At 46.3% G+C, this 27,718-nt stretch overlaps 1 protein-coding gene across 1 annotated transcript in view; it reads right to left on the bottom strand.

Moving 5' to 3' along the window:
* The window catches only part of COQ9 (coenzyme Q9), a 70,291-nt gene that overhangs the window by 17,008 nt on the left and 25,565 nt on the right, over positions 1–27,718 (bottom strand). The window contains exons 2-4 of the mRNA XM_078670552.1: positions 16,093–16,258; positions 1,832–1,967; positions 1,408–1,550 (exon numbers count right to left, since the gene is read on the bottom strand). Of these exons, the coding sequence (XP_078526678.1) occupies positions 1,408–1,550; positions 1,832–1,967; positions 16,093–16,258 (445 nt within the window). The remainder of the gene's footprint in view (positions 1–1,407; positions 1,551–1,831; positions 1,968–16,092; positions 16,259–27,718) is intronic.

The following is a 27,718-nucleotide window of genomic DNA, read 5'->3' as shown; positions in this document are numbered from 1 at the left end:
TCATATTAGGAAATCTCAATTTAGCGATTTCCGAATAGCAATTGCGATTACATGGGAATCGCTATAAGGAAATCACAGATTACATACGTCCCCAAAAATCCATTTCTACGGATTCGCTATTTGGGAATCGCAAAATCGGTCATTTGGGCCTAGTAGAAAGAACTTGAGATAAACAGAAGGGCAGGATGAGAGAACAACAGATTAATCTCCAGTACAAGGAGATAGGAAAACATGAACCCAGGGCCACTTCAGTAGGGAGTCACCTTGATATGTTAGAAATAGACAAGTTTCTACAACTATTCTTCAAGGACATTAACAACGGCATAAAATAGTATGGAAGTGCACGGGGCCACCCACCCTATAATGGCTCGCGTTTCAGTAAGAGGAAAGACGAAAAAACTCAAAGTATTCACAATGCATTCTTCTAATCTGGCCACATATACCTTTAAAAACAGCCTCCGAACTACAGCCTGCATAAAGCACTAAGATTTAGCGAATCCCTCCTTATGCTTTCACAGATAAAAAAACTGATGTAATGATGGGAGGACAGTGACAGCCTATGGAGCACAGCAGAAGGAATAGTATTAAAAACATCCTCAAAGTTTTAACAAAGTACCTACATCCCAGGAAACAACCGAATGCCGCACTCGTCAGGAAATCATTAAACCAGAGGGGATGATCCTAGGCTACCCCTTGTTCTTCTTAAATGATCCGCTCCTCTAAAGAAGCCACAGGGTAGCCTCACAGCGGCCAACAGGTCTTCCTAACTTGCTGTGTGGCTGGTAGGCAGCAGCTACTGAATAACCCCTGAGCACCAATTTGTAGTCCATAAATACACTTTGACTCAAACCACTGGGAACACTCCCACCCCCAAAAATATCAGCCTTTCTAGTGTGCGAGATATAGTCACATCAGCCTTCAGATGGTGCAATATTCACTGTACTCGTTCCGGCTACCCCAGCACATAATGGACTTTCTCCGGTGGTTGAAGCAAAATCCATTATGCTTGGTCTGACTGCCCCAATGTAAAAGCGCTCAAGAGGCCTTTCATTGAGGCTCTAGATGTCACTGTGCTCATTTTGCCATGCTCTGAACTCTAGCACATAAGGTGGGCACACATTTTCTCTGCAACTGAGAAGGCTCGACTGGTGTGAGTGAAAGACACGGTTTCCCCATAGGCACCAGGATATACCAAGCACCTTAGCCTTCACTCTACCCAGAGGTCCATTACACTTGACGCATTCTATACCTCCCAAAATGTATAGCCATGGCGGCCCACGGGGCAACAGCGGAGGTATTACCAGGACGCCACCTTACTCATTCACCTCATTCATTTATCAGCACACAGGTGAGTCTACAAACATTCCCAATACTGCACATTACTGAGTAATACTGTGTTATATTTACTCTGCCTGGGCCAGCTGCACCAGCTTGTGCTCCTCTTCGAGAAGATCAGTCAGACGCCCGTTGCACTGGGACACAAAGTGAAGGATCAGTTCACTGCCACCGTTGTTAAACATCCCAGCAGCAGCGGCAGAAAGATCCAAGGACTGCAATGAGAAGAAGGTGGATGAAGAAGACTCTGAAAACTGTACTGGCACAAATATGTAGGAGTGAGAAAATAGGATACATCTGCAATAAAAAAAACTGAAGCAGCAAAATGGTGAGAGACGTGAACTATGAAATAAGGTGGATGGAGCACAATGAAAAACTAATAAAACTCATTTATGCCTCTCATAAATATGCCCAATCCTCTTATTTGTGTAAAAGGGCTTGACTATGCATCCCATTTTCACCGTATGTGCCTTTTTTCCCTCTGCTCACTCCTTACCTTGGCACCTTCAGCGATGGCATCAGAAGACCAGCCATGCTCTGGTACAAAGTCCAGAGCAGCAGTGAGGATCCTCTGCTGCAGCTGTTCCTCGGTCTCATAGTCCTCAGACTGCTCCCCACCCTGATCTGCATAACTGAAAGACAGGATCTTGTTAGCATGGTCGGTGCTTTGGTAGGAGGGCTAGATAGGAATGTGGACGCAGCTTACAGAGAAATATATACGGCATTAATGGTTCGGTCAGAGTTTCCACCAAAAAGCATTTTTTTTGTTACGCTAATACCTTATGGTGCGGTTTGACCAACCTGCACAAAAAATCATTTGTTTTGGGTTTGACATGGGAAGTTTCATTTGTAGACTTTCCTTTCCTTTGAAATTACACCAAACTTGGCATGAAAAGAGAACTTTACTCAAGGAATTGCCTTTCCTCGTTTGGTGTAAATGCATTCAGTAGTTTGAAAACATAACATTATAAAATCTTGACAGTTGAAAAGGCATTTGTATTCTAAATATTTTTTAATTTGTGGCGATCCATCCCAGGGGCGTTGGTCGGGGGGTGGAGGTAGGTGAATGTCACAAAAGTGTTTATTTCCTAATAACTTCGGCATCATTTGACAAAATCTACAAGGAATTTGGCAGATATTTCATAGGGTTCAATCTAAGAAAAGTTAATTTAGAAAAAAATCTGAAATTAATTTAAAACCAACAGCTAAAGTGCAGCTATGATTCAGAAAAAAAGATGGAAAACCTCTGAAATTCCCCAGATACGATTAGCTCCGCAAACATAAATAGCTTACACGCCTGCCATGCAATCCATAACTTAGACACCAAGTACAACACTTATGAACTCACATTAACAATAAACATGAGGACTTCCTGCCATATCTTAAAATTACAAAATATTAACAAAGAGGTCATACCAAAGCAATAGTCGTGTAATTAATACAACTAATGTTATGGTAATAGGTTGTGTCTCCAGTGAGTTATGTCAGTTGTGAAGTCATCTGCTCCATCAAGGGTGAGGTAAGGATCACTGTATTTGGTGTGGGAGTTATGGCTTTCATAGGGAAAGTGCATACGAAGAAGGTAGGTTACTGTTACAATTGTGAATCTAATATTAAAACACTTCTGTCTTTGCCCTTCCTGCAGAGTCACCTCCTATGTTTGTTTTCTTTTGCAGAAACCATTTTTGTTGGCTATAAGGCTCTGTGCACTTTACTCCAGCTAACTAGAGGTAAAGTGCTTGTGCTCTCCGGTTTAAGTCTTGTAAAATTACCATATAGCTATTTGGCCCTTTTAATTTACTTGCAAGTCCCTAGTGTATGCTACTAAATTTATTCAGGGCCAGTAAATTAAATGTTACTAATGGGCCGCAGCACTCATTGTGCCACCCACTAGGGCAGCAATTGTAAACACGCCTCCAGGCCTGCCATTGCAGCCTGGGGGTGTAGTTTTTAACTGCCATTTCGACCTGGCAAAATAAAAAACTTTTACCAGGCCTAAACCTTCATTTTGAATACATACAAGTCACAACTAAGGTAGGCCCTAAATGCCCATAAGGCAGCGTGCATGGTATCTAAAAATGTAAGACATGTATATTTCATGTATAACATGACCTGGGAGTGAAAAACCTCCAAAGTCGTTTTTCACTGTGGCAAGGATGGCTGTCCCATAGGAAAACACTGAGTAACATTACAACACTTTATACAGCTTACTTTCAATTTAGAAGCAGCACGAAAAATTATTCAAGGACTTATTTTAATAGTAAGTTAAAATCCAACTTAATAGTCAAGTCAGATGTTGTTTTGCTATTTTGAAAACAACACTTTTAGAAAGTTGTAATTTTCCTGACTAAAGTCAAAAGAGCCTTTCTGCCAGTGTTACCCGACCCTTGATAGCTCCCGTGTGGTGAAATGGGTTTTGCTCTCAGACAGTGCTCTGTGTGTGGAGGGTGGCTCTCATCCTTTGACAGCCTGGGGGTGGTACCAAGCCTCTACATGAGCTTAAAAAAAACTGCCTACCTTGTCAGTGGCAGATGAAGCTCATGTCTACGCCTGGCTCCCCTTTGTCTCTCTAGACAGGCTGGCTTCAAACCCAGTAAAGGGGAAGAACTGGCCAAAACTTGTTTAGGGAGTGGGACAAAGGCTTACCCTCCACCCACAGGCAGGCACTGGACATAAAAGCGGGCCCTATAGACCTCTCCTCAGAGCACACTCGGACCTGTGAAGGCCCTGCTGCCTGAAGAATCTGCCCCTGACCCCTTACACCCCCACCCCTTCGCTGGTGTTAGAGCGTACTCCGCTTGTCCAAAATGCAAAAGCTGGGACTGCAGAGTTTTTGGCTGGAGAACAGACAGAGACTGGGATCGCAATTGAAGCAATAACTGTCGAATTGCTGGTCAGCCTCAGCTTGCTGGTTTGCCCTGCTGGAGGAGATCCGACTTTCAGAAACGTTTTTAAGTCCGAACAAAGAGGTCATCTTCGGAACAGTCACTGAGCAGCGTACCATCAACATCAAGGGCTTCCTGGGCATAGACTTCAGAATTTGCCCCTTCAGAGATTTCCCACCTTCACTGAGGACTACACTTGGGCCTCACTCCTTAGCAACCCACCATGGTAGAGACCCACTTCGGATCAAGGTTGCCCCGCCACTGACTTGTTGACAACCACTTTTTCCCCATAAATATGCTCAAGTAAAAGGTACACTTTCCGCTGCGACAAACCTGGTCCCTGTATCACACCCGCCTTCTATAACTTTTGACTTTAACCTGGTCTAGCACAACCAGATAAATGAGATTGGCACTTCGAGGCTTTTTTTTTTTTCCATTCAAAATTTAAAAATACATACCTATGGTTCTGCTGATTGGTGTTTTGCCTTTTTGTGTTATTTTATTAATTATAGAATATTCTCTATTTTTCTAAATCTGTTTGGGATTTTTCTTGTTTTGAGTTTTCACTTCAACAGTTTGAGTGCTGCATAAATACTTTACACATTGCCTCCAAGTTAAGCCTGACTGCTTTGTACCAAGCTACTATAGGGTTAAGCACAGGTTTATTTAGTGACTGTTGTGGTTCGCCATGAGAAGAATTGAGACTATTAAATGAGGCGAGTTCTCACCCACCCCAAACTAATAGTCCAATTTCTTACAATTTCTAAACTGCAAAATCGAAAAAAAGAGGCCAGCAATTGCAAGCTCTTCTCAAGAGCAACTAGCCAAAAGTCAACAGCATGAGTAATTCAATAACAAATGCATCTTCAGATCCTTAAAATGCATCGCTATTGGGAGACTAAAGACTCAGATGAAAAGGTTCTACAGGCTGCAGAGGAAATATGGCATCCTCTCAACATTGTCAACCATGCTAGAAACTTTTATTCACATTCTTCAAAAGATGCCCCAAGATTTTTGGGGAGAATCTTGAATACAATGCAAACTAGAGCACCATGACCTAGTATTCTTCAGAGGAGGGGATTCTAGACACACTTAATAATAGTATTAATAACAAGGACAATATGTGGATGTTCTGTGCAGATGTTTAGTAATTTTTTGCATACATTTAACTCCTAACTCTAGGCATTGGGGGATATCCTTGGGCATTACACAGGCTGAACGCAGAGCATGTCCAGAGAAGAGCTTCAGACATTTCTGGCGAGTTATGAGATCATCATCAACAGGGTTTGCACTGTACTAAGCCAAAATGGAGATGTGCTTTTTATTTTATTTTTTTCCCGTAGGTTTCGTATGGTTGCTGCAATCACCTCAAACAAACCAAAACTTATGGATTCTTTTAGGCCTGAGCCTTGAGGCTTTTCTGATTTTCTGTGGGGTCCCTGTGGAGTCACAACAAAGAGGGCAGGATTATCAGCATAGGAGAAGCAAGCATATGCCTTTCCATTCAGCAGTGTCGCATTATGAGATACATTTGAAAGGTCTCTGCCCTAGTTGGAAAAGTACAGATTAAAAAGACAGGGTGAAAGTTAGATTGGGGATTTACTCCTGTTTTGGGGATTGAAGACTAATAATTTGGATCAAACTAAGCCACCCCTGGTAAACGTTCAGAGCATGTAACTGTGCATGAGCTCTGCGCAAACACTTGAACCAAATCAATAAAGAAAAATAACCAAAATCATCTGTGCTAAATCCTTCTCAAATCCTCCCCACAATATCGAATACCGAAGTTGTAAAGTAGTGTTTTGGATCCTAAGTATGCAATATATGTTCTCTAGCATCTGGGACATTTCCATATTGCATTCTACAATACTCTTGCTTATGGGGGCTGGGGATGGGGGCACTTTAGACTTGGTTCTTCAGGTATAAAACCCCCAAGCTTTAATTATCCCATTTCCTTTTCTCACTCTCCGTGCCAAGAGACCGCCTCAATGGCATACGTCGGTCTCTACAAGTACATTATTTATAAAAGTATACAGCCGCTGGCTTTCAATTGGAGCATCATGTTCCTGAGGCCTTTCTACATAGATTATAAAACAGCTGCAAAGAGTACATTTGGTAAAGAGTTTGTGGGAAAGCGGTTGCATATACATTGTGACACAAACACACAGACGCCACAACAAGGCCAAACAGTATTAACTGGCACTGTTCACTTCATTTGCTTTCTTTACAACTTATGCATTTTCTATATTGAATGAACTGTATCCTTCAGATTTTAATGGATGCCCGAATATTTTTCTACAGCCCTGAGAAAATTATTTTATGGGTTAAAACGTGAGTTGCCTGTTATGTTCACTTTGATGCTTACATGAAATCAAGTTGTTGGGATTTGTCAATAAATAAGTAATGACCTTCTACCACACCACACTATATTGAATACTTCCTTGAGAAAAACACACTTCTTTCAATTCAATTAATTCGTCTTTATTCGCTAATTTACAATCAGAAAGACACAAAACATACATAAGTGTCAATAAAAGATTTGCACCATAAAAACAGACAATTCATACAAAATTTGATACCAAACATTATTGAATCCCAACAAGAACTATAAGGATAAAATCATATGTAAAATTCTATACAGTTACTCTATTAAAATATGCTATTTACATTGTCACAATTAAGGACTAAATCTGGTTCCTCAACAGCCATCAGTTTTTTCTTCCTCATTACCCATCTCAAAAATTTTGCAATAGCAATGACTATATCTGAACGGGTTTTCGTTACCAGTATACGCATAGCTGTCATACAGGATCTCGTGCCAAGGTTTGCACACAGTAGCTTAAGCCACCTACGACGAGGACCCTGGTAAACCGGACACACAAAAAGCAGATGAGTTATTGTCTCTGCCCTAGTGTAGCAAAATGGGCAATTAGTCGTCAGAGCCTTATCCCATTTAGCTACAAACGATCTTAATGGGAGGGTACCCACACGGAATTGATGATATAGTTTCCTATCTCCAGTTTTTGTGATCAAATTCCAATATGGTTCTGCTTTTGTTACAAACTTGTGGTCATAGAAGATACCTGTGAGCGACGTACTGCTCACCTTTGACAGGGTCTTCTTGGTGATCATATCCCAGTAAAGCTCTTTATAGTCATTTTTACTAGGGAATGTATTCCCTGCTGGGTCAACCCACAGATAGCTGAAGCCCATTTCAAACAAGGTATACTTAATCTTCTGAAGCTATTTAATTTTGGAAGCCAAGTCTGCATTCCTAACATGCAACATTGCATTAGCATAGGGTGCCAGTTCTGCGGTAGTCCACAATCTCCTCCTGTAAGCTAAGGGTCTAAAACCTGCGACCTCGTCAATGGAGGTACAACCTAGGACTAAAAGCAGAGGCTTAATTGGAGTTGATTGAGGGAGGGCAGTCAGGGATCTTAAAAACTTGTTTTGCGCTTGGACTAAGGGCGATAGTTTTTCAAATCCCCAAAGTTCAGCGCCATAGATAATAGAACATCTGATTTTTCCATTATAAATTGCTACAGCGGGCCCTATAGGTTTAGTATAAGACAACCTATGTTCCTTTAATAGGGCTCCCGCTAACTGGTTTCGCCTAAGGACTAGACGATCAAGTTGGGGCGCCCAATTCATCTTCCTACCCATAGTTACCCCTAAGTAGGTAAAAGTATCAGTTTGTTCTAGGGATAGATTATCATAACTACTCTGCCTTTAACAGATTTATGTCTATGCAATACGATATACTTAGTTTTGTCGACATTCACTGCCAACTCGTGGTCATTGCAAAAAACTGAATTGATCAAGGGCTCGTTGCAGACCAGACTGGGTTTTTGATAAAATGAGCGTGTCGTCCGCAAACATTAATAGTGGAACCCTTGTTCCGGCAAGGGATGGAGCGTCTGTTGGGTAATTAGAATAATAAGCAATTACCCTATTTATAAATAGGGAAAATAGGGTAGGAGCAAGGAAACACCCTTGACGCACACCTTTATTAACTGGGAAAGCATCAGTCAATTCGCCCTGCGCTCTATAAATACCAAATAAATACCAATACCAATACCTGCTGCCCCCATCTTACTTTAGCATAATTTGCCTCTTGCAACTTAATAATAAGACCAAGGATTTGTAAGTGCATTCCAGCCTCTTTTAGTGAATCCCACAGCTTAAAGTAAGGTACTAAATCAAATGCTGATTTTAAATCAACAAATGCTGCATATAACGTTCCCCCTGGTAGTATTACTGTGGACCAATAAATCATTGTAAATCGAAATACTTGATCAATTGTGCTTACATGGGGTCGAAAACCCGCTTGATAGTTAGATAAAACATTCCGCTCTATAATCCACTCATTAACTCTACCTAGTACAAGTCTCGCAGTTATTACTTTCTAATACTCAATGTTATGGTGTGCTTCCACTGACTTAGTTCATAAACACTGAAATACTCCGTTTCTTTACCTTCTTCAATACTGTAGTCACAATGTGGTATCTAGCTGTCTGTGTTCGTACATAATACATTCTTAGACTGCAAAGATGATTGGCTCTTTCATTTATATTAAATAGATTGTCTAATAGTTCAAGGACTACGGGGTAGCTCCGTTGTCAATTTCCTGACTCTTATTGAGACAAACTCCACTAGAGTTGTAAAAGGTCTTGTTGCAAACCAATGAACAAAACCCACCTTCCTACTGTTTGTTATGTATACATCTTATACAATGCTTTTGTTTTACATACCTACTAAACAGAATCAAAAGGTACACAAACTACATAGTCAAACAAAATACTAAAGCATTTTTCACTTTAAATAACAAAGTTAAACGTGTTGGCAATGGGGCGTGGCTTGGCCGGCAACGATGGCGGTCGTGCCTTAGGCTCGCTCTGGCCAGCCTACATATATCCTGTTCAAATATCCTGCCTTGAGCGCCTGAAACTCCCAACTGGTTATTGGCGGTGCTGGAGTACCGACCGGCGATTCTCTGACAACACTGGGGGCCCGCGGAGTGTGGCGGCGCAGCCTGCAGTGGAGGGGCGGCCTGGAGAGGACGGCGCTGGGGCCTCGCCTGGTGCGCCTGGCCAGAGATGTGGTTCCTGAGGCCGGCACGGAGGAGCTGGTGTGGCGGTGCGGCATGGCGCTTCCTCCACTCACAACCGGGGGCGGCCCACATCGCGGAGATGCGTCTGGCTGCGGATTGTCCCGCCTGGCGCTGCCGCGGGGTCCCGGGGACGGCGGGTCCAGAGCTGCTGGGAGGGAGAGACTTTGTCCTGGGCCGGGTGGCCATGTGGAAGGCGCCAGTCATTTTCTATATCCCGGCCCAGCGGCGGTGAGTCCCGACAGCTGCATATTAAATGGGGCCTCCTCCTCCCCTATGAGAGTACTACTGGGGAGTTGAGCGGCGCCACGGGGAGACACTCGGTGAGGCTGCCGGCCGGCTGGGTCAGCGTGCACGGACCCGGAGATCGGGAGAGACGCGGCGGCTGCTGCGCCACACCCTGCATCGGACCGCGGTGGGTCCCTTCCTTTGGCAGTGGGGGCGGCCCTCTCCCTGTATCTGGCAGCGGCGTGGAGGGGCCTGGAGTGACGCCGCCTGGAGACCCCCTGAGGAGTCAGCAGCGGGGACTGCCAACTGTGCCATCTTGCCTGGCCTGGGTGCCCTGGGTGCTGCGGCAGCCATCTTACTTGGCCCGGGCTCGCAGCGGTGAGTCCGCTTCATCCTAGTGTGGGGCTGTGGGCTGTGGATGCCTCGGTGGCGAGAGCGCCCCCCCCCCCTCCTGGACATAATTTTTGAAGTGGTGGTGGCCCGGGTTCTGGTGTGCCCGGCGGTCCTGTCGGTCCGCGGTGGTAGTGGACGTGGTGGCTATGGCACTGCAGTGCAGCTGTGTTTGCGACCTGGCCCTGGTGATGTCCCCTAGATGGTGGTGACCCCACAGCTGCGTCAAGAAGGGCCGCAAGTGCGAGTCGGTGGTCAGTGCGGGCCACGGAGTGGGGGGCAGGGCGGTACCTCCTGCCGGCGTGAGAGTTGCCCTCCTTGTGGCCCACATTCCTGGAGATAGCCACGGCCTGTCTGAGGTCCACGAGGGGGAACCTGCTGTTCCAGGAGGCGTCCAGTTTATTTCCGGTGCTGTGGTGTACGATTGCCCCTGGGATCGGGACACTACTCTTTAAGATGACCCGTGACAAGGGAGCAAGTGGCGGTGCCAAGCAGGGCACCCTAGACAAATATACTGGTGCGGGGGCCGCTGCTGGGTCTGCGGGCTTGCAGAGTCAACTGCCTGATAATGCGGCGCACATGGCGGCTATCCCTCAATCCCGAGGTATGCTGGACGCCAAGATTGGGGCTGTCGGGTCAGATGTTACTCTGCTGCGACAAGACCTGCGGAATGCCGTGGAGCGCATTACTGTAGCAGAGACTCGCGTATCGGAGGTGGAAGACGACGTCACGGTTCTGAAGAAGAAAGTGGCGGCCATGGAAAAGGTACAAAAGGGTCTGGCCCTCCGGGTCGAGGATGCAGAAGGGTGCGCCAGGCGGAACAATCTACGCTTTGTAGGATTTCCGGAGGGATGTGAGGGAGACAGCGTGGAGCGCTTTCTGACCCGGTGGCTGAAGGGATGGCTCCCACTTGATGTGCTCTCCCGTTGCTTTGTCATAGAAAGGGCTCACCGCGGCCTCATGCAGAAGCCCCCCGTGGGCGCTCGCCCAAGGCCAATTATAGCTAAGTTCCTTAACTATATGGATCGAGACACCATCCTGCGACAGACCAGGGCTCAGTCCTCCCTCACCCACGACAAAGCCTCTATTCTTATTTTTCCGGACTACACTCGCATGGTGCAACAGCAGCGACAGTGCTTCCTGGCGGCCAAAGCGCGCCTTCGAGACCTTAAGCTTCAATATGCGCTGCTGTACCCCGCCAGGCTGAGGGTCATTTATCGGTCCCGCACAATGTTCTTCGCTTCCGCGGAAGAAGTTTTTAAATGGACTGATGAAACTGTGCGGATACCTCCTCATACGCCACCGGGTGTTGATTCTCAATCCTCTTTTAGTGATGCGGCCCGTGGGGTGCCCCGGGGCCAGAGGGGTGGCAATAGAAGGTCCCGCTCCAGGCGTTGATCCAGGTCCGGCTCTGTCCTCCGTCAGAAGGGCGCGTCGCCGGAGAAGCAGCAGTTGGAGAAATGACTTTGTGACATTATTGTCTAGGCGTTCAGTTAGGCCTGTTTGATTTAGGCTGGATCCCGCTCCCGTAGTCGTGGACGGGACGTGGGGTGGGGTGGTCTTTCCCCCAAAAGTTATGGGTGTTTCATTGGGGATCCATGGGAGGGGATGGTGTTTGTCCTCCCGTTGGGGACTGGACCTTGCTCTGACCGCGACAGATACTTCCATGTTTGGGAGGTATGGGGTGGGGGGGGGGTTTCGAGGGGGTTGGGAGCTACGGAGTTTGTTTGATTGCGTATTGATGCTATATGTTCGTCAAAATTCAGGTGCGCTGAGCCGGGGAGGCACGGGTTGGAAGAACGGGTACTCTTCAACATGTCCGATACTGGGGGAGGAGGGCGGGTAGCCCCAGGTTCCCTGCGCGTGGTTAGTTGGAATGTGCGCGGGGTGCTTCACAAAGTGAAGAGAAGGGCCATTCTGCAATTTGCTAAGAGAGCTGGGGCTGATATACTGTTGCTTCAAGAAACACACCTACTTGGCACAAAGGCTCTTTGTCTACGGTTTGGATTTAATCAGGTCTATCATTCTGGGTTCACAAGGGACTCTCGGGGTGCTGCAATTTTGATTCATCGTAGGGTTTCTTACACACACGAGAAGAATTGGACTGACACCCAAGGTAGATATGTGGTTATACAGGGCAGAATTGGGGGCGACCTTTTGATGATTAGCAGTGTATATGCTCCGCCGCCACTACAGTGGTCTTTGGTGGAACGGCTACTGACGCTGTGGGGAACCATGCCAGATACCATATCCATAGTGGGTGGGGACTGGAATGATGTGATGGAGCCCGGGCTTGATAGGTGGAGAAGTGGGGGGGATTCCCATGGCGAGAGGGCCTTCTACCAAACTACAATCCATGGTGATGGGGCTTGATTGGGTGGATGTGTTGCGCCATATGCATGGACCTCGTAGGGAGTACACCTATTTCTCCGCAGTGCATGAGTCCTTCTCTAGGCTGGACTATATCTTTGTTCCCAGGGGACTTGCATACAGCGTATTGTCGGCTAGTATATTGACTAGGGCCCTGTCCGATCATTCGCCTGTAGCGCTCACGCTCCAGTTAGGCCCAGGGCGGCAGCCGCTTCGGTGGCGTATGTCGGGGTGGCGCCTCCAAGGTGAGGAGTACAGAGAACACCTAACTAAGGCCATAGCGGACTATTTTGTAGCTAATACGGGGTCCGTGTACTCTCCTGCGGTTCTTTGGGAGGCTTTGAAACCGACGTTGCGGGGTGTAGATATCTCCTGGTGCGTGGCGACAAGGAGGGAGCAGCAGCGAGACTTGGTTCGTCGGGAGGCCGACATTGAGGCGTTAGATCGCAGGGGCCCGGAAGCCGATGGCGGTTTGGCGAGGAGAAAGTTAATATTGGCCCAACAGCAATACTCTGAGAATCTGATGGATGAGGCGCATCAGGCCTAGCTGGCTACACGCAGTCGAATATATCAATGGGGGGATAAATCCAGCAAGATGCTCCACCGTCTGTGTCAGGGCTCCCTGCATGCCCAGCCGCTGCCTCGGGTCCTCGATCTGGAGGGGGCGCCTGTTGTTGAGACCTCGGCTCTCGCTGCGAGCTTTGTGGCCTATTATGAGGGTTTGTATGCACCCCAGGAGTATCTCCTGGAGGAGACCATTCAAAAGTCTGTAGACGATCTTCCTCCCGGGCGGTATTGGACGAGGTACGGGAGAGGTTAGATCAACCCCTGTCTGACGACTAATTGAATACAGCCTTGGGGGAACTGCGCCCGGGGAAGGCGCCGGGTCCCAGTGGCTTCCCGAGTGAATTTTTTAAACGCTTTTCAGTACAGTTAAGCCCTCACCTTAGACCGGTAATCGAGGAAGCGCGGGAGAGTGGTTCGCTCCCTCCGGATTGGCGACACGCGGAGGTGGTGGTATTTCTTAAACCAGGAAGGCCTCCGGAGCGGCATGAGTCTTATCGCCCTATCTCCCTCCTGGATGTTGAGGCCAAGGTGTTTGCTAAGGCGTTGGCCAATAGGCTCAGGCCATATATCGCAGACTTGGTACATCCGGACCAGGCTGGATTCATGCCTCAGAGGGCTACCCGCCATAATATCAGACGAGTACATGTTGCAATATCGGCCTGGAGGCAGTTCGGAGAGCCAGCGGCTTTACTCTTGGCGGATATGGATAGAGCGTTGGATTCCCTGAGTTGGGTGTATTTGTTTGCATTATTGAGCAGTCTTAATTTGGGCCCACGCTTCTTGGCTTACCTGCGGCTGCTTTATACAGATCTTACAGTGTCAGTGCGGGTGGTGGGGGGGGGGGGGTGATATCTTGCTCCTTTAAGATCCAACGGGTACGCGTCAGGGGTGCCCCCTCTCCCCCTATCTGTTTGCGCTTGCTATGGAACCACTGGCGGCGTGGGTACGTATAGATGCTCAGCTCAAGGGCTTTAGGTGGGCCCCTGGTGTCGTTGATAAAATAGCGTTATATGCCAATGACGTCCTCTTCTTCTTTACAGATATTAATAGGTCGGGACCGCGTCTATTGCGAATTTTGCAGATCTTTGGTGAGACTTCAGGACTATACATGAACCCGGGCAAATCCACGCTATGGGTTCTGGACGATCAGTACAGGGCAGGGGATTGGGCCTCCGCTCTACAGCCCGCTTATGGGGGAATGAAATACCTAGGTGTGTATCTTTCGGCTTCACCGATTGTCTCTAGGGAATGGAACTTGGCCTTGGTGTGGGACCGCACGCGAGAAGATCTCAAGGCGTGGTCTCGTATGCCCCTTACCATCTATGGTAGATCGGCTATTTTTAAAATGGTGGCGCTCACTCGTCTGGTATATCAACTTCAGAATTACCCCTATTTGATTTTGCCGCATTGGTTCCAGCAGGTAAACTCGGCTCTTGGTGGGTTTCTGTGGGAGGGGGGGGCAGTTCGAGTAGCATTACGCACGTGCTTCCTTTCTACATACACTGGGGGGCTTGCGACGTCAGATGTCCTCTCCTACTATCAGGCGGCACATCTGCTGGTGCTTAATGAATGGTGGTACGGAGATAGGGGGGTTCTGGCGTATGCAGTGGAGCGACATTTGATGGGCACTAGGTCGATACACACGCTGCTCTACTCAGCGCCGTTGCGTCTAGGCCTCTCCTCGGCCACGCAGGTGGTATTCCATGTCTGGCGGAGGACTTTGCACAGGATGCGGTGGTGGAATGTTTTGACTCGCGAGACGCCTTTGTGGAGCAATGGGCGGCTGCCTCAGCTGGGGGCGCTGCGAGGTTTTCAGGGCTGGGACTCCATAGGGATCTCGTCCCTGGGTGACGTGATGACCGATCTGGCACTTAAATCCTTTCAGGAGCTCCGCAATGAATATGGAATGCCGTGGTCCCAATTCTTCCAGTATTTAAAATTCAGACATGCATTGTCACCTCATGTAGTGGGGCTAGAGTCCCTTCCTGAGTTTAGTCCCCTGGAGGCAAAGGTGTTTATGGGTGAGTTGCCAGACCAGAAGATTTCACGCATATACCAGACATTAGTCCATCATTGCTCTACTGATTTACAGCGCCTCCAAACAGCATGGGCGGGGGATGTCGGTGCTCTTGAAGAAGAAGACTGGGCGGAGGCTCTGGAGAGTCCGCGTGGGGCCGCAATATCCACACGCCTGCGGTTAGTGCAATTTAAATACCTACATCGTGTGTATTTCACCAGAGTGCGACTGTGGAGGGCGGGGATGATAGGCTCCCCTGAGTGTCTCCGATGTGGGACGCATGAGGGCACACTTTTACACACAGTCTGGGATTGCCTTGTACTTCACAAATGTTGGAGGGGGGTGTTCTCCTGTCTGTCGGAGGTGTTGGCCTGGGAGCTTCCGTACTCTCCAAGGCTGGCATTGTTGCATGTGCTGGAAGGTATTGGGGGCAATAGATATAAGCATCACCTGCTACTGCTGGGCCTTACGCTGGCAAAGAGGGATATAGCCAGGGCTTGGAAGGCGACTCGGGCTCTGCCGCTGGCTGCCTGGGATGGACTTCTGCATGGGGCGCGAACTGACAATATTTCTTGCTGGAGGATGCCCCCGTAAGCATTTTAAAATTTGGAAGAGATGGGCGGACTATAGGAGATTGGAGCTTGACCCGCCGCCAGATGGGGCATCCATTGTACCTGTCTGAAATGGGATGCGGGCCGGACTCAGTGCACTTTATTGGTCATGTAATCATTTAGTTGAGATGGCATATACGCAATCGGGGGGTGGGGGGAGGTAGGGGTTGTTTGTTGATATAAAAGTCTACGGCATTATTGTAACTTCATTGATGTGTGCTGCAGTCTCCGGGTTACGGAGATATGCGATATATGTGCCTGTGACAAATAAAATCTGTTTAAAAAAAATATATATTTTTGGCAATGTTGGAAAAGCCAATAACAGTTCAAACTCAAAGGTGGTCACTGCAGACCTAGATTTAATCACATATTTTTTCGCTCTCTAGCTGGGCTGCTTCTTCAAGCTGGTGTGATGGGAAGCAAGACAACATGCTAACAATTCTTCGAGTCCTAAAGACAGTGTGCGGGAAAAATGTGATAGAACACAGCAATTCGAGTCTGAGGGAGCATGACAGTCCACGGAGCGATGCATAATCTTGCAACACTACCCAAGAGAGTCTAGAACCTGATGCCTCATACCTGTAGCGAGAATGATGCAGTGGCTCTTCTGTTTCCTCCTGCTCTTCAGAAGCTGCGCTATGTTTTTGAGAAGACGAAGAAAGTGGTTTCTGTTCATCATAAACCCTCCTTAGCACTGCTGAGCTGTGAAGGGTGCGCGGAGCTACATTCCAAGAGCATTTTACCACTGAAAAAAAAAATGAGTCAATCAAAAGACAGTGGACAACGTGGTGCCTTCCAACGTGACACCATGTCACAACTCATTTTGTCCTAGACTAAAATTATCACACCCAAATGTGATCATCTTACATGATCATCTTACTTGATCACACTTTCTCAGATACAATAAGCTCTATTCACCTTCCTACCTTGGACATGACCTGTCCATTTCACCGTACTCCCCTTCCGTCCATTTTACTGCTCTTGTCACCTAAGACTCCCAACTTGGGAGTTTATCCTGCGCTACTTAACACAGTCACTTCATCATCTAGGATCTGCCCCAGTCGCCCGGGCCTCATATTTTCAGAATAATATGTTTGGACTCCATTTTTGTACCAGAATTCAGCTATTCAAAACGTAATAACAACAGACTTTTGACTTGAAAGTATTTTGATTTTTGCTAACTGCTTTTTCATTTCTTGTTACCAATGGCTTTTTACCAAATGCCTGCAGATCCATATAGTATTTGTTCCTTACATCCTAACGATTCTCGACTGTATACTTATGTCACATCTTGTCTTTCATATTCACAAATTCAACACTTGTCACTCATCGAAAAAGGGTCTCTGACATTATTATTGAGTATAAGTACCAAAAAAGGAACTTTTAGGCTCTTAAAATGAACAGAAGATTGGGTATTTTTGCAGCCACCATTAACCTAGATAAGAATTATCTAGGGAGAAAAACACAGGGCTCAACTCAGCAAAAACATATTGTGGGTGGTGCTTGTCATAAAGAACAGATACTTCATAGCAGATTTCACAGTGGAAAGTTGCTCATGTTTTTTAGTTAAAAGCCATAATATATTAACCACGCCCTGGTTCAAAATAAACAATTTCTGTCAATTCTTTGTTGTTTCTTTTATACTGCAAGCTCCTTCAGCTCACCCCAGAAGATAGTTAAACCTTTCACTTGAACTGCTTTCCTTTATTGCTTCATTTAAAAAATGTTTTCAATAATTATTAGTGGTGGCGATTACTGATATCAATATTTATTCAAATAATTCCAATGCATTTTGTGATTTAGAGCTCTTCATCAATAATTAAAATAATCTACTAAGAACAAAACAAACATCCAGGCATAGCTTAGTGATAAGACAGCTATTCATTTCTTTAGAAATAAAAGTGGAGGCCCTCTACATGAAAGAGAATTTAAGAGAGAGCTCAGATGTTCACCTTTAATGCTTCTACCAAAAGAAATAGGGCATGGGGGCCAGTAAAAGGGCAAAGATCATTTGTAGTAATGGTACCAAGTCTGTGGTAAACCAATGGGTAGCATAGGGACATTAGTTGCTTCTATTGCAAATCAATGTCTATTGATATAGACTAAATATCTTTGAGACAATGATTGTTTTGAGTTCTTGAAGCAGACTGTCGGGTGAAATTATGTATCATCAAAACATATGTGGTATGAGACACCATTGAAGTTAATGTTATTTGCTAATGAACTAAAGAAGTACTAAAAAAGGATGGCATTGCATAATCTGGATGAACTCCTCTAGCGATGGCTAAGCATTTATAATGTCCATTTGCCACAATTAAGTTAGGTCACAGTGTACCGATTTCTACCTTTGTTACCTATTTGCTATTTGCTATTTGATGCTCAGAAATACTGGCAATGCCAGTACTATGCAGAGCCTCGAAGACCACAGTATATATTGTGGGGCTGCTGGATGATTATTTTTAGGTATGGTCCAAAGTAAAGGTTGTAATTATTCTGACTGGTGTTAGCAGTGGAAGATTAGTGTGAAAGACAGCAGATGGTGAACACACCACTTAACTGACAATACTGGTGCTTGGATATGAATGTAAGTAAATTATCCAGCGTGTGACCCTTCTCATATGTGGGGCATTGTGAGTTCTGAGTGACCAAGTAGTCAAAGAAATACATTTGCAGGCTGACCTTCAAACCCATCAATTACAGATCAGCCCAGCCACTGCTAGGTGAGCACAACTTAACCGAAGTGAGACATGAGCTGCTGAGACACAAGCTATTGCATGCCTAATGCTTCAGACCCCCAAATCCTACCAGTCTTGTGTAACTAACTCTCGTCAGTCATTGAATTGTAGCTTTTAACTCGGCGGGGCAATAATGTGGTATCTTAAGGGCTTCTCAGTAAATGCAAAAACTGTGTAGGGCTTCCAGAGGGGGTCTGTGTCGAGCAAGGGCATACCCATATTCAGAGTGACAAACAAAACTACTATGCATGCATGCAGGTTCATGGCAAAGGACGCCTTCAAAAGATCCAGAGAACACTTCTCCACAAAACAGATGCAAGTGAGGAATGAGGCAGAGGCCGCAGGATAAGATGCAATGAGTACAGAATTGTACAGATGTCTCTGAGATGCAAGACAAATTCATAGATTTGATGATGAAAACATTTGGCTCCAAGAGCATACCACGTCCAAGTAGTAATTTACAACTATAAGGAAGAAAAAAAAAACACCAGCCTAACAGCAAATAGTCTTCAGGAGATAATAAATGCTGTCACAGAGGAGGACTATCTGCAGATAGTCATGGAGGTCAAGTGCAAGAATCAGTAAATGTAAACAGAGGAACTGCACAAAGGAATTAATAAACGTCCTAATGAACAATGGATTGGAGCCATTTATTAATATCAGCGGATGAGCTATTGTTAAGAGGCACGCACATCACAGTGCGGTGTAACCTAGAGTACAGACCAAGCAAAGGCCAACAATATATACAGAAGCAAATATTGGGACTTAATGAGAAGGCATCATATCCAGGAGTTGACCAAATGGATGAAGTGGATAGAAATGTGCTCTGTCAAACCAAGAGGAGGATAAAAAGCACTGAACATAACCTTGAGACAGAGGTAGTCTGAAAGAGATATATTTGCTGAAACACCATTTCTACACATTATTGCTTGCACACTATAGAGTAAAACTATATGTCAGTTGGAAATTGAGTACAACAAGGGGTGGTGAGGGACAGAGTCTCTGAATTAAGCAGAATACTCTCACCCAGTCAAGAGATCAGGGCTAGATCCAACACCGTTTTTTAGCTCATTGCACCATCCCAGTTTCAGAACCTGGCTGTATGCAAATTAGTCTGTTCCTGTCCCAGTGCATGATGGGAACAGGGCAAACCAAACTACAAAAGCCAATTCTTACACTGGGAAGGAAACAAGCTTCCGGGGACCGGTTTCTGGCATTACAGCCGTCTTCGGCCCGGCTTGCTTGAAGACGGCTGTAATGCCAGAAACCGGTCCCCGGAAGCTTGTTTCCTTTCCAGTGAAAGAATTGGCTTGGTAGTTTGGTCTGCCCTGTTCCCATGATGCACTGGGCCAGGGACAGACTAATTTGCATATAGCCAGGTTCTGAACTGGGATGGTGCGGTGAGCTAAAAAACGGTGATGGATCAAGCCCTGATCTCTTGACTGGGTAGGAGTGTTCTGCATTAATTCGGAATACTCTGTCCATCACCACCCCCTTTACTGTATCGTTTTGGCCACCATAAGCGTGGAAGGGTATGCTCGGATGCGAGTCCCTTGCTCACTGCACCATCAGGATTCAAGCAAGCCGGGCCGAAGACGGCTGTAATGCCAGAAACCGGTCCCCGGAAGCTTGTTTCCTTTCCAGTGAAAGAATTGGCTTGGTAGTTTGGTCTGCCCTGTTCCCATGATGCACTGGGCCAGGGACAGACTAATTTGCATATAGCCAGGTTCTGAACTGGGATGGTGCGGTGAGCTAAAAAACGGTGATGGATCAAGCCCTGATCTCTTGACTGGGTAGGAGTGTTCTGCATTAATTCGGAATACTCTGTCCATCACCACCCCCTTTACTGTATCGTTTTGGCCACCATAAGCGTGGAAGGGTATGCTCGGATGCGAGTCCCTTGCTCACTGCACCATCAGGATTCAAGCAAGCCGGGCCGAAGACGGCTGTAATGCCAGAAACCGGTCCCCGGAAGCTTGTTTCCTTTCCAGTGAAAGAATTGGCTTGGTAGTTTGGTCTGCCCTGTTCCCATGATGCACTGGGCCAGGGACAGACTAATTTGCATATAGCCAGGTTCTGAACTGGGATGGTGCGGTGAGCTAAAAAACGGTGATGGATCAAGCCCTGATCTCTTGACTGGGTAGGAGTGTTCTGCATTAATTCGGAATACTCTGTCCATCACCACCCCCTTTACTGTATCGAGTTGGAAATTGAGGCCATTTTAATGGAAAATGTGCTGTCAGTAAATTAGTGTGCCACCACATCATGCTTTAGTAATACATTTGTGAGTGTGCTCTAAAAGGCACCACTGACTATATATCACACCTTAACCAGTCTCTTGCTGAATGGGTGTGGCTCATTTGCTATACTTGTTTTTTTGTGACACTTGAAGTTGTCATCATCCCTACAACTTCAACAATATAACACTAATGGCAGGGCCGACCCCTCTCTAAAAAAATGTCCGGCTGGACACAAATGAATATAGGACTCATTGAAGGCTATATTTTATTTAAATGTTCCTACAGTTCTTTTTAAGGACCGTTGTTGTCACTAAAGATTGCTACCCAAGGTCCTTAATTACCTATTGGGTTCCCTTGTACCTCCTCAAACTAAAAATTGTTCCAGCACCACTGGTTCCGACTGGCCGATTGCAACACATGCTCAGCACTAGTTGCAATCAGCCAATAAGATGGCAGCTCAGTGTTTTCAATTAATGTTATAATGTGCTCCTCATTAGTTGATTACAAGGTTATGGGCGATCACAAGAGATTGTGGTTTGGATACAAGAGGTGGATTGGGCCCAGTCAGAGATTACCCTTGGACTTAAAAATATTATTGAAGACATTTTTTTGAGAAGGTTAAGTTCAGCTGGGCAAGGTTGCAGGAGGTGTCTGAGGAGGGAGTGTCTTCGTAGAATGGTCTTGGCTTGAAGCCGCTGTGAAAATGTGTAGGACTCAGTCGCTGAAATAGAAGTCAAAAAACTCCAGCGAGATGAAGAAGAGGGCGGTAGCCAAAGACAGTTCTATGAGGTCGACTGGATACCCCTTTGGCGAAGGACAGCTGAAACGGATTTGCAGCTGCCGAGAAGAATGTAGCAGGAGAAGCCTTGAAGTCCATCCTACAGGCGATGTATCTCGGACAGATAGGAGAGCAGGTTGGTCCTGGTCTACACGCCTGCTTCTCAGGGCACAAATGTGGTCAAATTTTTTGTCTACGTCCTCAGTTTTTTAAATTGGCCATCTGAGCACCTTTAGCACCACAACCAAGGGTCCAGGACTGGCGGGACAACCCTTGGGGGTTGGGGGTGGGGGGTCAGGACTCACTCAAGCTGGGTCCAGGTGTGGATTCAAGATGGTGGGTTTTATGCCCCTGTGGCTTTGAACAGGAGGCCAGCAAACTAGCCCTTGGAATCACTTCTAGCAATCCTGGGTGAAGATGCAGGGTTGGCCTCTGAGGTTTCAAGGCAGGCTCCAAGCAGCAAAGCAGTCCTTCCAGGTACAGCAGCTGCCTGGCAGAGTGAACAGCAGCAGTCAGTACTCAGAGACATTTTGCAGGTCCAGTTATGAAGTGAAGAGTGGTTCTGAGGGTCAGATTTTTATTCCCTGCTGGCTTTCTTCTGAAAGTTGGGAGAAGCTTCTGGAAATGTTCTTTGAAGTGCATGGGATTCGCTGGCTACCATGCCCTGGCTCAAAGCTGGCTGCAGTGACAATACAGGGTTGTTAGGCCTTTTGCGTGATAGCAGAGCACAGGCTATTCAGGTGTAAGTGGGGCTGTGCTCAGCTCCACCCCCTCCATCCTGCTAGCAGATGGCCCATTCAGGCACACCTTATCCCTCTACTGTGTGACTGTCTGGGAGGAATTCACAAAGTCTGTCAGTTACACCCAGTCATGTGACTCAGACCGGCTACACACACAAAAGGAAAGGGCTAAGGGCAGGAAAATACCAACTTTCTAAAAGTGGCATTTTCACAACTGTAACGAAAAATCTGACTTTACCACTAAATAGGGTTTATCGATATTATTATACAGCTACCAAACTTGACATATCTACCTGCTCCCAATTTGGAATTACAGCTTATTAAATCTAAAAAGGAATCCCAAATGTTATCCTATAGGAGCGGTAGGCCTATCCGTAGTGAAAAACTAATTTGGGAGTTTTTCACTACCAATGTTAAACTTAAATGTACATGACCAACCTTTTAATTACACAGCACCAGCCCCTATAGGCTTACTAGAACCTACCTTAGGAGTGACATATGTAATAAAATGGAAGTTTAAAGCTGGGTAAGGGGATATAACTACCAAGCCAACATGGAAGTACCAAGCAACACTGCATTTAGGCTGCAATTGCAGGCCTGGGACATGTTTTAGAGGGCTACTTAAGTGTTGGTTGGTTTTTGTCTCCAATAGTTGATAGAAGCTTGGAGATGATCTTCCAACCAAGGATTTGATTTATAGAACACAAATCTAGCTGTGAATCAACAGAACACTTGATATTACATAAGAGATCAGGAGACCATCTACAGCAGATTGTGTACACTAAGTGGGAATTACCCAACTACATTTTAGACACACTTAGACGCACAGGGACATTAAGCAGCTTGCCCAGAATCACACAATGTTGAGACTCGTGCCAACACCAGTATTTGAACATGGGTCCCCAAAGGCGGCAGCTCTAGCCACTAGGCCAACCTTTTATGGGGTTGCTAATGTTGGTACCACCTTCGAAACAGGTTGAGTAGCAGTTCCATCATTCAGTGTTAAAGCGTGGAAACTGTTTGCAACCTGGCATGCTTAGAGGGCCAATTCCTCTTCATTATAACTGCATTAGTTGCTTTTGAATTATTGCAGTGAAATGACTAACTGATTCACTGGTGCAAAATATAAGACTGGGAGTTTTTACGACTTCAATTTATAGTTTGCTGTCCTTCATATAATTTACACCTAAAGATGTTTTCGGCATTTTCACCAAGTGGCCTGGGAAAAGGGGAAAAAATGTCCCTGCATTTGAGTACAAGGATACATTTCAAGATGATTTTCAACAATACCAGTTTGTAATACTTAATGCTCAGGCACCTTTCTGTTTATTTTTAATGATTATTGTAAACATTCAGCATGGACAGTTTGTCAGGAAGTATACCATACACCAGGGGAATGCTATTATCTGACTGTGTATCGTATATATTGGGTTAAATGGATGTGGACAAGTTTAAATGGTTTCATCCATCATCTAAATATCACTATGTTCTAATGTTAGAAAGTTGTGTTGTGTAGAGAACATTTGTAGACAATTCTGAAAGTATAGGTTATTGGAAAGTTGAAAGGTTTCCTTAGTAAATGTTTTCTGAAGGTGCTCATGTATGGTAATGCCACTATGTTTTCTCAGCAGAGGGAGATCGCTACTTGTCATTTACGGTTTATAATACCTTTTAAATTCAGTATGGCAGGCAATTCGCCAGCAACATGTTGGGGAATGTTTGGGACAATGCTTTTTAGAATCGAGGCAGAGAGTGAGGTGCCCACTATAGCTTTTATTTCTTTGGCCTTTTATCTGGCGTATGCCCTGAGGCTCTCTCTAAAGAGTCCCCCAAAATTGTAACCGTTCTGTACCACAGTGAATAGAGAAATAATAAAACACATTTCAGTGAGCTATTGGTTCTGTATTCCTCAGTTTTTCTTTACATTTTTATGAACTTTACAGACATAGGGCTGGGCAAGTTTTTATTAATTTCTATAATTTTTTTAAATTAAGGTTTTGTCTGCACTTAACCTATAGAATATAAATATTGTCCATAAAAAACATTTTTAAGAAATAATCGAATCATAGTCATAGTTTCTAAACTAGGAGAACATATATATTTTTATAGTAGCTACAAGGGAATTGTTAATTGGTTAATAAATATATTGTTTAGATATTGTTTAAAAATACATATTTCCTGAAAAATATAGTAACCTAATTTTTTATTCTTTTGAGTGATAATGTTGAATTGTTTTTTTTTGTTTATTAGTTCAGTACAGACATGCTCTGTTCTTTATGTTCTGCTTATTTGCCTGGGAGAGCAAGGCACTTTACATTTTTTTGTCTCAAGAAAAGGCAGAGACATTTTTTTTTTCAGTTGCTAGAGAGGTAGTGTATACTATTATTTTTATAGTGGTTATATCCGTTGATAGGTATTCCTTTAGTTTTACTTCTAAAACTGTGTTTACCCTGAGCCATGTGTAGATGCCATTATTACACAGTTGTTGAACTCAGTGACATGAGTCAGCAGTTCTCTTTAGGAGTGTTGATAAGATAGATTGTAAAATGGTTGACATTGATTGAAATATGTTATTTCGTGTAGCCTCTTTTTAAAATATTTGTAGATTGCTTTATCAATTGAATTGTAAAGTATTGACTAAACTTTGTACATTGGTGTAACAGTATATAACTGCATTTTTCTTGTGGTAAATGATGGTTCTTTCATGCCACCATTTTGGTTGGGGGATAAGTTAATCTTTTTCTCATTTCTTTTAAACTGCATTGAACGTCAATTTCCATACAAGAGAAAGATTAGCTTCCTTTTTGGTATTTTTGATCTATAATGTTAAAATATATTAAAAAATACATGACTATAATATGTGAAAAGGATCGCATAGTAAAGGCTAAAGCAGTAAATTCCACAATGTAAAATACTGCGTTGTGCTGGGTGTACCTGACCGGCATTCCTCCAGTGTTCTCAATTAATGTCTGAATGTATGCAATGACGGTCCCTGGATAGAGTCAGTGACCTCTCACAGCAGGTGATTACAGCAGGCTTGCATGCCAGTGTGGGCCTGTACCTGGGTCACATTGCTGTTGCACACAAACATTTGTTTGAAAGGACTTTTTCACAACGGCGCAAGTGCACTGTGGGCGACACACTGTTGACTGCTCCCTTAGCATGTTGAAAATAGTGTAGGTGTCCAGCACCTACTTTCTTCACTACTGCTTTAAGCACTCGCTTCCTCTGTGCTTGAGAATACCATGTCATAGTTCTAGGTTGTCGCCAGTGGAATAAGGAGTCGAAGCATCAAGAAACAAATGATAGTTTAATCTTAAAAGCAAGCAGGAACACCGACTACAGAAAAGAGCTCCACATCGGGCAGAAACCAGTTACAAACTGATGTGGAAAGTTGTACGAACAACCTTTAGATTAATAATCTCCACAGCAGGGTTCTAGAAAGGAAACAAAACGAAAGACATAACACAAAATACTTTAGTCCCTTCTGACATTTGCATATGTGTACAAGAATAGACAAGTTGAGATCGGGGTTGGACGGAGCCCAAAAATTTAGGCCAGAGCACCAAAATAAAAGTGGCCCCAATTAGTGAACGCGGGCCGTATTACATATAGGGCATGCTTTTCCTGTTTGCACATTTCAACAAGCATTTGCAATGCAATAGGTCTCGCATTAGGAAAGTGTGAGCTATTGGTATTGTAAATGACCATTTTTTTAAATATGTGTTGGCCTTGAAAATATATAAATTAATAGCATTGTTATTCACAAAGCCAATAGCTTACACTTTCCTAATGCAAGTCCTTTTGGCTATGGCAATGCTTGTTGGTAGCAAGCAAGGACAGTGCTGTAGTGGTGCTGAGTGATGTGGTGGTGTCCCAGAGTGGTGTGGTGGTGCCCCCGAGTGGTGTGGTGGTGCCCCCGAGTGGTGCGGTGGTGCCCCCGAGTGGTGCGGTGGTGCCCCCGAGTGGTGCGGTGGTGCCCCCGAGTGGTGCGGTGGTGCCCCCGAGTGGTGCGGTGGTGTCCCCGAGTGGTGCGGTGGTGTCCCCGAGTGGTGCGGTGGTGTCCCAGAGTGGTGCGGTGGTGTCCCAGAGTGGTGCGGTGGTGTCCCAGAGTGGTGCGGTGGTGTCCCCGAGTGGTGCGGTGGTGTCCCCGAGTGGTGCGGTGGTGCCCCCGAGTGGTGCGGTGGTGCCCCCGAGTGGTGCGGTGGTGTCCCCGAGTGGTGCGGTGGTGTCCCCGAGTGGTGCGGTGGTGTCCCCGAGTGGTGCGGTGGTGTCCCCGAGTGGTGCGGTGGTGTCCCCGAGTGGTGCGGTGGTGTCCCCGAGTGGTGCGGTGGTGTCCCCGAGTGGTGCGGTGGTGTCCCCGAGTGGTGCGGTGGTGTCCCCGAGTGGTGCGGTGGTGTCCCCGAGTGGTGCGGTGGTGTCCCCGAGTGGTGCGGTGGTGTCCCCGAGTGGTGCGGTGGTGTCCCCAAGTGGTGCGGTGGTGTCCCTGAGTGGTGCGGTGGTGTCCCCGAGTGATGCGGTGGTGGTCCCGAGTGATGCGGTGGTGTTCCTGAGTGATGCGGTGGTGGTCCCGAGTGATGCGGTGGTGGTCCCGAGTGATGTGGTGGTGTTCCTGAGTGATGTGGTGGCATTCCTGAGTGGTGTGGTGGCGTTCCTGAGTGATGTGGTGACGTTCCTGAGTGATGTGGTGGCGTTCCTGAGTGATGTGGTGGCGTTCCTGAATGATGTGGTGGTGTTCCTGAGTGATGTGGTGGTGTCCCCGAGTGATGTGGTGGTGTCCCCGAGTGATGTGGTGATGCCCCTGAATGATGTGGTGGTGTTCCTGAGTGATGTGGTGGTGTCCCCGAGTGATGTGCACGCGGGGGGGGGGCAGCCTTTGAAGTCTGATGTCGAGGCACAGACAAATGGTGGTGTGTTATGTGGCTGGCGATGTGGTGGTGTCCCAGAGTGATGTGGTGGTGTCCCAGAGTGATGTGGTGGTGTCCCAGAGTGATGTGGTGGTGTCCCCGAGTGATGTGCACGCGGGGGGGGGCAGCCTTTGAAGTCTGATGTCGAGGCACAGACAAATGGTGGTGTGTTATGTGGCTGGCGATGTGGTGGTGTCCCAGAGTGATGTGGTGGTGTCCCAGAGTGATGTGATGGTGTCCCAGAGTGATGTGGTGGTGTCCCAGAGTGATGTGGTGGTGTCCCCGAGAGATGTGGTGGTGTCCCCGAGAGATGTGGTGGTGTCCCCGAGAGATGTGGTGGTGTCCCCGAGAGAGGTGGTGGTGTCCCCGAGTGATGTGGTGGTGTCCCAGAGTGATGTGGTGGTGTCCCAGAGTGATGTGGTGGTGTCCCCGAGTGATGTGGTGGTGTCCCCGAGTGATGTGCACGCGGGGGGGGCAGCCTTTGAAGTCTGATGTCGAGGCACAGACAAATGGTGGTGTGTTATGTGGCTGGCGATGTGGTGGTGTCCCAGAGTGATGTGGTGGTGTCCCAGAGTGATGTGGTGGTGTCCCAGAGTGATGTGGTGGTGTCCCAGAGTGATGTGGTGGTGTCCCAGAGTGATGTGGTGGTGTCCCAGAGTGATGTGGTGGCGTTCCTGAGTGATGTGGTGGCGTTCCTGAGTGATGTGGTTGTGCCCCTGAGTGATGTGGTGGTGTCTCCGAGTGATGTGCACGCGGGGGGGTGGGGGGGAAGCAGCCTTTGAAGTCTGATGCCGAGGCACAGACA

The sequence above is a fragment of the Lissotriton helveticus genome, chromosome 12 (genome assembly GCF_964261635.1).
Source record: "Lissotriton helveticus chromosome 12, aLisHel1.1, whole genome shotgun sequence".
NCBI lineage: Eukaryota > Metazoa > Chordata > Amphibia > Caudata > Salamandridae > Lissotriton > Lissotriton helveticus.
The sequence above is the reverse complement of the archived record's forward strand: the minus strand, read 5'-3'. Positions and strand labels throughout refer to the sequence as shown.